We start from the raw sequence: 12,095 nt of genomic DNA, 5'->3' as shown, positions 1-12,095 counted from the left end.
CCAAGTGTCATGGTATTTTATTAAGTTAGAAATGTGATAGCTACTGTTGTCACACTTCAGTGTACAGAACAATTCATTCACAAATGAGAAAAACAGATCCCGCCACAAATACCTTTCCTCTGACTTAATGCCCTGCATCATACAACTGAAGTGGAGTGGGCTGCATCAATATTATCCCAGCATGGCTCACAACAGCTATTGGGAGGGGGGCTTAAAAAATGATGAGGGTGGAGGAGAGAGAGTGAGGTGCCAGCAGAGATCTGCTGTTCAGCTGCTTGGCTCCAATTATATACAGAAATATACACCCCAGTAGTAGGTTGATAAGAGGACTGATGAGATGAGAACAAGATAAAATCGTGTGTCTTTTTGAGAATTATCTAACATAAATGCTGCAGAAAATCTCATGATTATGGACAAGAGCTATCTGTGACATTTTACCATTGATAGCGAGTTCAGTTACTTGTTTGGGGATTTTTTTCTTGTTTTCAAAGGTGCTAGTTTAAAGTAATTCATAAAACTCACAGTTGTGTAAGGAAGGTAACACAGATTCTGTGGGTTACAGAATACTGAAGTGGTGAAGAATAACTGTACCTTGGTTAGGTTCTGACTTTGGAGTCCTGTTGTACCTGTGCTTTTACCTCTGTTGAAAAATCAACCAGAACAAAAGATAGTGTTCATCAGCTTGAAGGCTTTCTGTTTTGTTCTTACCTGCAAGGGTCGTGGAGAGAGGAGATACAAGGTGGTGGGAGAAGCTTCCTGATTTTTTTCTCTCTAATCTTAATGCTAAGACTACGAAAGAAACCAAAGAAATAACATTTCTCAAATTTTTGAGGCAGGGCCTCCACCATTCAAACAATGAAGAATTTTGGAAGATAAGATCTAGAGTACATAGTTCATGCAGGCTGAGCTCCAAGTGTATATTCTGGTTAAATTTCCTGTGCATAGATTTCCACATACTATTCCTTAACTCCGTCTGGGGCTGGGGCTATGAAAGGATGCCGCCTTCCGTGCTTCAGCCCAGCTTCCTTGCACATCAAAGGAAGCTCAGCCCCCTCAGAACAAACTGGGAGAACACCGGCAGGACAGGCGTCTCTGGAAATTTCTTTGGGACAGACCTTCTCCCCTTGTAATTATGTGGGCATGCACCTCCTGTCCAAAGCAGTATTCTCACAGGGGTAAAGGCTGCCAAATGGCTGATTTATCATGCATACAAAGTTTAAGAAACACAGTTTTCCTGGCTAAAACACAAGCATCTCTCTCCCTCCTGTCTGCATAGGAAGGAGTTTCACTTACTGTATTATTCAAGAGCTGTTGTGCCCTCAGATAACTGCAGAACTCACGCACTCACACACACACTCTGTCTATTCATATTTTGTGCAAGTGCTATGTGATACTTGTTCCTAACAATTAACTGGCTAGACTATGCCAGACAATACGAGCAATATGTAAGATTTTATCTCCTTAATATTACCCTTAAAGTAATTTTTCATTACATTCTTTCAAAATTTTTTTCAAAGCGTTTACTTACTGCTGTATTTTTTTTTATACGCTTCTCAGGACTGTGACCAGATCCACATAGATGATGTATCATCAGATGATAATGGTCAAGATCTAAGGTACGAGATCTCCAGGCTGGAAGCTGCAAGTCAGGTAGTCCCCAGCTGTTTGAAAATAGCAGGGGGCTGGTCAGTGATGTAAAATAACATTCTCAGCCATGCATCCTCTCCCCTCCCTGGCTCCATGCTGTCTGCATTTATTAAGCACACAGAAGCAAGAGAGTCCCCTTTCTCACATTAATATGCCTGTGCCTGCTGTCAAGCCCTGACTATACTGAGCTTTGAACCATTCTGGGAAATATATCTAAAATTAGGGTGAACGCCAGTCAGACTACACTAGTTTCTGATACGATTTGGCCAGCCAGTTGGCACAGGTGTGGTCAAAACGCTTCAAAAATCAGACTGAACAGTTTCCCATTGCCCAGTCAATAAAGAATGGGCTTAGTAGTGAGGATTATGGACCTTGCCATGCCAGAGCCTTGTCACTGGTAGAAGCTTGTACCAAAACTGCACCAAACATTATTATCTGTGTAAGTTATATCATCATGTACATACAGACTGCTTCTGTACAATTACATCTACCTTTCCCTAAGTGTTGCCTGCAGAGTCATGATAATTGGCACAAGAATGAAAAGTGCAGAGCTCCTATACAGCTTTATAATTTGTGGTTTTATGGCTGGCTATTATGAGAAATTGATGCAGAAACAGCACAGAAAACAACAAGTGTTTTAGGGAAGAGACTTTTCCTTCTACAGAGAACACTTGAAAGACTTTTTGCTGTAACTCAGATGCTAGTTTGTGCTTTGCAGTGCACTGAAACGGCATATGTATATTTAGGTCCTTTGGCTCCAGTGGCCGGTAAGCAGGTGAGTCTGGATACTTGGTCAGGCATTAATTAAAACATTAATTTGGGTTTTATCTCAATCAGTGCACTTACTTTGAGTGAACAAAAAAATCCATATGCTGACAGCATACCTTGAATGCTGTGAAAAGCCCCTGCCTGAGTGGTTTCAGTTGTTTCAAAAATACTTTTCTGCTGCTCATGGCTTGTCTGTGTGGGAAATGAAGCTGAGCTGACAGGAGTTTAACATGCTTAGCATACTTCAATCTGGGTGCTCTAGTGCAGAAATAAAGTGGCATCAGGGCTTTCTAGAGGGGGAAATTACTGTGCAGTAAATCAGGATGTGAATATACAAGCACTGGCGACTCCCCCAATGAGGTGTTGGAAGCACTATAAGCTCAGCTAACTTCAAGCTGCAGCTGAGGAGGGTAAGCCTGTGTCACTGAGCCTTTCTGTCCCCTCCCTTGCTCTGGTTCAAGCCGAGTTTGTCCCAGTCTGCTGGGTCTGTGACCTGATCCAGCCAACTGTGCCCCACAAGCCGCAGCTGCCCTCTTCCATCGCTGCTCAGTGTGAGATCTGCTCAAACCATGAAACCCATCCTGATGCTGTCATCCTGCAAACATTTTAAGATGACATGAGCTGGTACTGCCTCTTGGCATGCCCTCCCTCCCCCAAACCAGAGAACTGATCCAGCTGAAAAGCAACTTCCTTTTTTTGTAAAGCTGTATTATCTTTTAACGGGGACGGTTCCCTGATCACCTCAGTGCTGAAGAAGTGCTTGTGCTGATACAAAAGAAAGGGACATGGAGGAGGGCTGAAGACAGGAACAAATGCCTGGTAGAAGGCAGGATTGCTTCCTTCAGAGAAGCTGCCTGTTGAAGGTGTTTGTGGAACTGCCACTTGCCCCTAGTTCATTGTGGTAATTACTCCAGAGTTGCTTTGAAATATTAACTTAGTTTAAAACAAAACAACTTTACATGTTGCAGGCTGTTAAGGCTCTTTTAGTTAATTTCTGAATTTGTTTTTCTTGATGTAATGTGTGTTCATAGGCTGTTTAGCAATATAGCCAAGCAGTCAGATAGGTAACACTAGAATTTTCTCCTTTAGGATATGAGCATTTCTGCAGTTACCTTAGCAACCTGGATGAGAGGCAGGTGAGGAATTTCAGTGACCTGAGGACAGTCAGATGTTTTGTAGTCCAGAGAACCTCAGAATTGGCAGGGAGTGCCAAGTAACCTGCATTGTGTTTACAGGAGGACCGTTTTTTAAATCTGTGCTAGTAACCATGCTAGAGATGAACTCCAGTTCTGTACACCATGTCCTGCGTATATCTCTGCTGCCACTTGTCTCCACATTTCTTTTCAATTGTTTCCACTTCCCTCCTCCCTTTCCCAGCACATACAACTTCTCCGCGGATGGCTTTCACAGTTCAACTGCCAGTGCAAATCTGTGTCTGGGCTCGGGTGTTCATGGGGGAGTTGACTGGATGAGGAAATTAGCATTCCGCTACCGTCGGGTGAAAGAGATGTACAACACCTACAAAAACAATGTAGGGGGTAAGTGTCTATGGCCAGGCAACAAGCGTGCCTTTCATCTTCTCAAATACTTCCGACCCTGCTAGGGACATCGATGGAGGAGGTGTAGAGAGGATCGCGATAAGGATACTTCACAGTGAGCTGAGCAAGTGTTTCAGCAGTCATCCTTAAATAAGGTTCTGAACAGGATTGGCAGGAGATATGCTAAATTACCTCCTTTAGTGGTTTGAGAAGGACTCAAGTCCGAGTGTGGGGCTTTATTTTGTAATGTCTTTGGCAGGAAGGCAGCCTTCTCCAGTTTTCCAAAATGTTTAGTAAGCAAGCAAACCAAAACTAAATGGGCTTTTTTTTCCATGGAACACATGGCTGATCTCTGTCTGAGGGCATTCTTCTATCATAACTACTTGTTTTTAACTCCCTCAAAGCAATACCACCAGATACCATGATGCGCTGGGTTCCTTCATCTCAGCTAGTTCCAGACAGTTCTTCCAACAGGCTGCTCTGCTTCTCTTTTAGAACGTCAGTGGCAGGTCTCTGACTAGGAAGCGAAAGAAGCAAAACTAGTGTATCACCACAACCTTTTTTTTGGTTGGAGGAATAGTCTACCCACATGTACTGGAAGTGGCGCATAGCTTTTCAGGAGAAACAAAACCATCCTGGCTTCAGATGTCCCTCAGCTCAGGCCACTACCCGCTATACACAGCTCTTTTGTCCTCTTGCACACTTCCCATGCAAGCTTTGTGCCAACTCCAAGAAAGGTGTTCTGACGAGGTCCCACAGCCTGCGGGTGACTGATGCCATTCTGCCGGAGAGGAAGGAAGCTGAGCTGCAGTAGCATAGGAGTGTGCTGCAGTCGGGCCTCGTGTGCCTCAAGGCAGAGTCGCCACTACCCGCTATACACAGCTCTTTTGTCCTCTTGCACACTTCCCATGCAAGCTTTGTGCCAACTCCAAGAAAGGTGTTCTGACGAGGTCCCACAGCCTGCGGGTGACTGATGCCATTCTGCCGGAGAGGAAGGAAGCTGAGCTGCAGTAGCATAGGAGTGTGCTGCAGTCGGGCCTCGTGTGCCTCAAGGCAGAGTCTTGGCGTGACGTGGCAGCGGGTGAAGGGAGGCAGCCTGCACCAGGGCCAAGGGAAGGGCAGAGTGAGAGAGAGGGTTCAGGACAGAGGCAGGACCCCTTTGGCATTCTGCACACAAAGCCATGCAACTCCCTTTCTGTGCTTCTGCAAAGATGCTTTCCCTGCTTACAGGTTTAATAGGAGCTCCTAAGAGGGAAACCTGGCTGCAGTTAAGAGCAGAACTTGAAGCACTGACTGATCTCTGGCTCACACATGCTCTGAAGGCGCTGAATTTGATACATTCCCGGTAAGAACAGCTTAAAGAATTGCCTACAGGCTTGATCCAGCACCTCCTTTGCTTCCCTTTTTTCCTCCCCCTAAACAAATCGAGACACATTTATAGGACTTTGCTGGCCAAACTTGTGGGAGGCCAGTCTGCACATGTTTGCCAGACTTGAATTATCAAGGATTGGGGTGAGCTTGAGATGATGAACTGAGCAAAAGAAAAACCAGTCCTTTTTCTTGCCTCTCCTTGGCTACCTCATCTGTGGCACACTTTCCATGTGGGCAGATGTACAAACGAGTAGGAAAGGGAGAAAAGGGCCCTTCTATCCCTGAACATGTTCACTCAAAGAACCCAGCATGGACATTACCATATGGTGTTTAAACTCCTGCAAAGTAGATCCTGGCATGCATGCAATAAGGCTGCTACTTTCTTCTGTATTTTTTTTGTTCTACTAAGGTGAAAAAAGATAGTACCCATACTCACATTATCTGTCTCTAGCTGCATAATCTCCCAGTGGCTTGGGAACTTCCAGTGGCAAGAAGGGTTTGTTTCCTGCCATCTTTTAGTCTACAGTAAAAGAGAGAAACACAGGTTGCCACTTCTACTAACTCTTGTTTTCTAGGCCTAACTGTGTGAATGTGTTGGTCACCACAACTCAGCTTATACCAGCTCTCGCTAAAGTGCTTCTCTATGGACTGGGCACTGTCTTCCCCATTGAAAACATTTACAGTGCAACAAAAACAGGTAAGAGCAAACTAACTTAGGCCTCACCTAAGATAGACTGAAGTTTTGCCCTAGATCAGGCACATCCATCCAACCAATGCAACGAGCAATGCATAAGCTTTATTTTTAGCTCCATGTTTACACAAGTCTAATTCACATCCTTGACTGCCCACACTTAAGCTAGTACAGACTGCGGGGGAATCAAAGTCTTCCCAAGTGTCTCCATGGGGGAGCAAACCTGAAAAATACCCACTTGGTGGAGCATCTCCTGCATGTGGGATGTTCAGCTGCAGCCAGCTAGGAGGAAGGCAGCCTGGTTGGACCTGTTACATACAGATGCACTGTTTGGATCCTCTTATTCTTGCAGAGGGGTCAGGTGTGCTGAATGAGCTTTATGAAGCTGTGTGAGTAATAAATACTCATAGGGTTGGCCTCCGGCTTTTTTTTGTGTTCTGTTCTTTCTGGTGTAAGTGTATAATAGATATGAAATTTGTATTTTCATGTTTTTACTGTAACCAGAATGAACAGAAGAGGGCTCTTGAAACTGAATACCATCGGTGTCGCATCAGCCTACCAACTGCTCATCTAAGCAGTGCATTAAAGTCACAAAGCTTACGTAAAACTGGCAGCACTAGGAAGTCCGTGGCCAATAAAGAAAATGCTAGTAACTCTCATGAGATGGAGAGAACCATCTCAGATGAAGATTTAGTTAGGTTCTAATTTCAAAAGAAAACGAGGAATGTAACAGCAAGTTCAATGAGGTCCCAACTCCAGTTCCAGTACCTGAATGTTAGCCCTACCTACTGTTATGTGACCAGATTTTAAAAAAAAAAAAGTGTCTTCTCTTTTGTTGCTTAGGGAAGGAGAGCTGTTTTGAAAGAATAATGCAAAGGTTTGGAAGGAAAGCCGTGTACATTGTAATAGGAGATGGTGTTGAAGAGGAACAGGGAGCAAAAAAGGTACAGTTTGTGGATGCCATGCTGGATTCTTCAAAGTTTTCATTTCAATGACCCTTTCTTTACTTAAGCATTTAATGAAGCTCCCTCCATTTGAAACAGTTTAGAATTGGTCTCATTTCTTAATATGCAAAATACTGAACAACCTTATGAGAAATTTCATACTGTAAATCTGCCCCCCCCCCTTGGCAGCTAGTGCAATTTTTCAGGTAGTTGCTGTGTCACGTGTTCCAGGAATCATTCTTGCTTAATAAAGATGGCTTTAAACACATGAAAAGGAAAACTCCAGTGTGTGATCTCAGATGAGCAAGCAGGGTGAAATTCTGATCTACACATGCTGCTTTTGTATATTCCAAATTGTTGAAATTAGTTTTGAATTACTTATTAGAATATGCATGTATACATACATGTATTAGTATTTATGACTCATTGAGATCGTAGCATGTAACGTCATTAGAGTGAATACCAAAGGGACTAGTACTGAGTTGCTGCCTTTATCAATGCCTTATGGATCAATGTGATACGTGATTAATTTCACAAGAAAAATGAAATTGAAAAGATGTACTATTTCATGCTCACTGAATAGATGTGGCCCGCTGACATAGGTAGCCTTAGAAAGAATTAAATGCACTAACCTGTGTAGCCAATCGAGTCCTCCAGTCATTAGTATCCACTCTCCACTCACTGGGAAACAAGAACTGGAGTTTCAGGGACCAGTTGAAGCTTCTTTGGGTAGACTGTAAGAGGAGAGAAGCTGGAACCCTAGAGCCTGGAAGAGAGAAGAGCAAAATTTGAGAAGACCAAAGCTCACGTTCTGCTTACAGTGACTTGAGGGGGGTGGGTGGCTAGAGATACAGCAGGGAAGACTTTCTGCCGTACACATGGGTTATCAGGATAGGAGTGGTAGAAACAGAGAGAGCAACAACCAAAGACCTGAAGGAAAGCAGTCAGGTACATCAACTGAATTGTACAATGTGAGAATTCAATAGCCAAAGTTTTCATTTCCTAAACTTTAGAACAGAAACCTGCTTGAAATCTCCATTTATTTGACTTTACAGGAACAGGAGTACAATTTGTTAATGGCAAGATGTCTTTGTGCATCCTGGGTCTTGTGCTCCTGACGTGACTGCAGAAATACGATTGAGCTGCATTTGCTTCAGGAGCGTGGCACAAGTTGAGTTGCAGGAACTGACTGCACAAGTCCAATCTTCAGCAAACTAGTTAATTTTTAACAGGCACACAGATTACTGGTGTAGCTCAGGTGGTGTACAAAATATTACATCACAGGAACTCAGCTATACAACTAAACCTTGTGCTGAAGGACTCAATATCTCATTCTGACTGAGGATCCTGCAAAGACTTTTCAAGCAAATTTGAGCTCATTGGGAGCAGAAGCCCAGGAACAAAGAGATCCCAGTAAATAAGGTGATGGATACATGTTCTATCCCCAGAACTGTATCTCAGGTCATCTTCAAAGCAACAGAAACCCTCTTTTTTATAGTGTATTTCCCCTGACCAGTGGAAGCAACAATACCTGCACCTGCCTTGGAAAACTAGCTAAATCTGCAGGTGGTTCTCTAGTTCAGGAAGGGTTAAGGGATTGCCAGAGAAGAGTCCAAAATGCATGAGTGGGAATGAAGTGATAATAGCCTGCTGTTTTTGACAGCCCAGTGCCATACTTCAAAGGTAGTGGGTCAGTGAACATGACTGCATCAAAGGCGGCAAGGGCTCTCTGGCTGTATGAAGAAGTGGGAAGGTTCAACAATCTTCCGTGCCAGGATTTCAAGAGCCCCCTCTTGCTTATGTCTCCTGGCCTAAGCAGCTCTCCCATTAGTAGAGCACATTCTTTGCTGGGCTGTCGCCTCCTTTGATTGATGACAATCATTAGTCAAGGCTTCTACACACCTGAGCTTTATATGGGAAAAAAAAAAAAGAAGAAAAAGGTGGGGGAGGTAGGCAGAGAGCCTTTCACTGTTTTGCTGACAGCACTGATAATATCTCCATTTTAGTGGGTCATTTTTCTTCACCTGTCTGATGAATGATAAATCTGTAAATGCTGAACAACAGGAGTGGCTGGGAGGCCAAGTTTTCTTCTTGTTTAAGAAAGAAAAATAGATAATTTAATGGAAGGGGTTTAATAACAACCCGGGGAGGGGGAGAGAGAAGGAAGTAACTTTTCCCCTTAAAGTGAAATTGTAGAGCAATGGATTCCAGTCCCTTCAGATGTCTGTGTTTGCTTGCTCTCTCTACACACACTGATAAATAGCTCCAAGGAAACATTTGTTCACTGATAGGCAACATATCAGAGGGAAGCTTGAATTGTATTTAAACATTAGAGCAGTGTAAATAGACACTCTCTAAAATAAACCTCTGGAACCACTGGAGGTTTTTTTACACAGGTAGGTATGCTTGGAAAAGGAACATCTTCCTTCAATAGAATCATCGATCGAGGAAGTATAAATTCTCTCAAGCTTTGTCGAAGCTATTCATCCAGAAGCAGTATGCTTACAGTTGAATTCTTTACAGTGATTAAATACTCAGAATTTTTATTCCCATGCTGGAAGGGGAGTAGGCTCTCTCAGTTAAGGCTTGCTATACATTTGTTACTGCATACATATCACTGACTGTACAGAGACCAGTATTTTGGGAGGAAGCTAAGAAAATCACAATCCCAAATGTTATAAAATCTAAGTGCAGAAATGAGCTATGTCTTTGATCTAAAGTAGAACTGCTTTAACTGTTTTGGAGAAGAAACAAATGCAGCTCAAACCCCAGGCTCACCAGAACGTACCGAGAAAAGTTGTATTTAACATCTAAAAGCAAGCTCTAATTATTTTGAGGTTATCTCTTTGCAAGCAACTGCAGGGATCATAGTTATTGCTAATGATTGCAGAACTATGTTATAATGATGTTTTCGGAGTACTGTTTATACCTTACCAGATTAGTTTCCATCTCAGCTCCCCTGCATAATTGAACTGGACTTGCTTCGCAGCACTAAAAAAGTCGATACTTCATCCTCTTTCAGGTGCAAGTCTTGTTTTCCTAGAGTATATTCACAATTTTCAAGAGATTAATCAGGATATTATAAAGAAGATATAGGAGGTCACAGGTAGTTGACCCTTCCAGCTTTTGTCCAGATGCTAAGAGTTCAAGTGGAACTGGCTGGTTAGAACTTGGACATTTGTATACATGACTTCAGATTTATCACAATAAATATAAATTGAAAAACAGGGAGGCAGGAGAAGAATATAAGATAATCTCTCAAAAACAGGAATTAGGAAAGTTTTTTGGGGACAGGCTGTCTTATAAGCTTATCACACCTTTCTCTGAGGCAGCAGTGTTACACTAAGTGAATAATGGATCTGAGCAGTGATACCAGTTCCTGCATTTACAGAAAATGCAGTCTGACCTACTGTTCCAGTTAACTTGGAAAGGGAATTGTTAGAAAGCATTTTGACTCTGTTATATTTTATTCTTTTGTTTACATTTTTATAAATTTTAATAACTTCCTTTTACAGTATGTATTGTTTACTTGTCGGTGAAGCACTGACAACAGCTTTCACTAGTGATGTTTGCCTAAAATTGTTTCTAGAAATACTGCGATTCTAGAAACATTCCTAATTAATCCATGAAAAAAAAATAGGAGAGTGAAGTTGAGTAGCTAGTACATTCAGAAAGTCAGCTCACATCTTTCATCGTCTCCCAAGTAGGACACTCCTAAATTGTGGAGGATCTGTCTTCCTCCCTGCATAGGAGAAACATAGCAGCAAATAGACACTTCCCACTCCCTTCTTTCCTCTTTAAGATGAGCCTCCTTGCCTGTGACAGCATGACAACCTGGTGACCCAAATACAAAGCTCTGTTCCTGAGGGTGCGAACTAAGAAAGTTGTTTCGATCTCAGTATTAAACAAAAACAAAAAAATACCCTCTTTTGGTTTCACTCTAGCACAACATGCCATTCTGGAGAATCTCTTGTCACGCTGACCTGGAAGCTCTTCGGCACGCCTTGGAACTTGAATATTTGTAGCAGACCCCAACATCTTAGCAATGTGAGGGCTTCACTCAAACTATTACATCGGTTCCACCTATTCCTCAACATTTTCTTAGTAAAAAAAAATCCCACAGCAACTGCAGTTTTTCTTTTTTTTGAAGGAGAACCTTTTCAATGGAAGCCTTTAAGAACTTGCAGCCAAAGAACATTGTATCAAGTCCTTCTTCCTTTGGACAGAGGAAAAGCCTTCAGATAACTCGCTGGGGATCCTGCAGTTACACGGTCAAGCCGGATGCATAGAGCTGTAACTGCCTTTTTGTCATCAACGACAAACACTAGAAGTCTTGGGTCTACTTGTCAGTTTTCTTGCTTTTGAAAGGGGAAGAGGACGTAGTAAGGAGGCTCTGCACAATACATCACATCATATGGGACCTTCTGAAAATAAGAGTGAAACTGTTGATTTTTTTTTTTTGTATTTTTTTAATTTATGAACTAATCTCATTACTCTGGTATTAAGCTCTGTACCTGTGTTTTTAATCTGACTTTTGTGGGTGGGTGGGGAAAGTCTTACCATTCTAAATTAATAGGTCCATTTCTCCAGAGCAGACTCTGGGGAAAAATCATATTGTGTACATTAATAATAAGGACACATGGTACTGTTGGTAAGAACTATGGCTGTGTTTTTAAATCTTACATAGATGGTATGTGGACTGTGCATGTGTCTACACGGTGCCTTATGCTGCCATCTTGGTTTTGGGGGTTGAGGCTGGGGAAAAAGTACCTTGTGACGAGTGAAAGGCATTAAATAAAAACATGTTTACATTTTGGGGGACTAGATGACCTGCCTTCTCTTCTCTCCAGACACTCTTGGATGATATAGAGGTATATGTAGGATTCTTACTCCCTTTTTCAAGGTGGGGTTAGGCTAGAGGGACTCTGAGCAGAGCCCCTGGGGTGCAAAGTCTAGCCAGCTATTCTGTCTGTCGGTGGGGCAGAGACGGAAGACGGTGACTGTGTCTGCTGGGCAAGAATGTGGGCACTCGGCAAACCTAACTTGTCCCACGAAGGAGGATAAAGGGCAAGCAAATACTGCAGCTGTCCATATTTATTTTTATGTAAATAAATGCATCTGTGAGTAAGCTTCAGC

At 42.7% G+C, this 12,095-nt stretch overlaps 1 protein-coding gene across 1 annotated transcript in view; it reads left to right on the top strand.

The window, feature by feature from the left end:
- Positions 1-11,770, top strand: part of EYA2 (EYA transcriptional coactivator and phosphatase 2) — a 60,195-nt gene extending 48,425 nt beyond the window's left edge. The window contains exons 10-15 of the mRNA XM_009705603.1: positions 1,558-1,616; positions 3,793-3,953; positions 5,184-5,298; positions 5,900-6,021; positions 6,859-6,959; positions 10,904-11,770. Coding sequence (XP_009703905.1) covers positions 1,558-1,616; positions 3,793-3,953; positions 5,184-5,298; positions 5,900-6,021; positions 6,859-6,959; positions 10,904-10,984 — 639 coding nt within the window. The 3' untranslated portion in view covers positions 10,985-11,770. The remainder of the gene's footprint in view (positions 1-1,557; positions 1,617-3,792; positions 3,954-5,183; positions 5,299-5,899; positions 6,022-6,858; positions 6,960-10,903) is intronic.
- The last annotated feature ends 325 nt before the right edge of the window (positions 11,771-12,095 follow it).

The sequence above is a fragment of the Cariama cristata genome, unplaced genomic scaffold (genome assembly GCF_000690535.1).
Source record: "Cariama cristata isolate BGI_N322 unplaced genomic scaffold, ASM69053v1 scaffold7088, whole genome shotgun sequence".
Classification (NCBI taxonomy): domain Eukaryota; kingdom Metazoa; phylum Chordata; class Aves; order Cariamiformes; family Cariamidae; genus Cariama; species Cariama cristata.
This window is presented reverse-complemented; position numbering and strand designations above follow the sequence as displayed.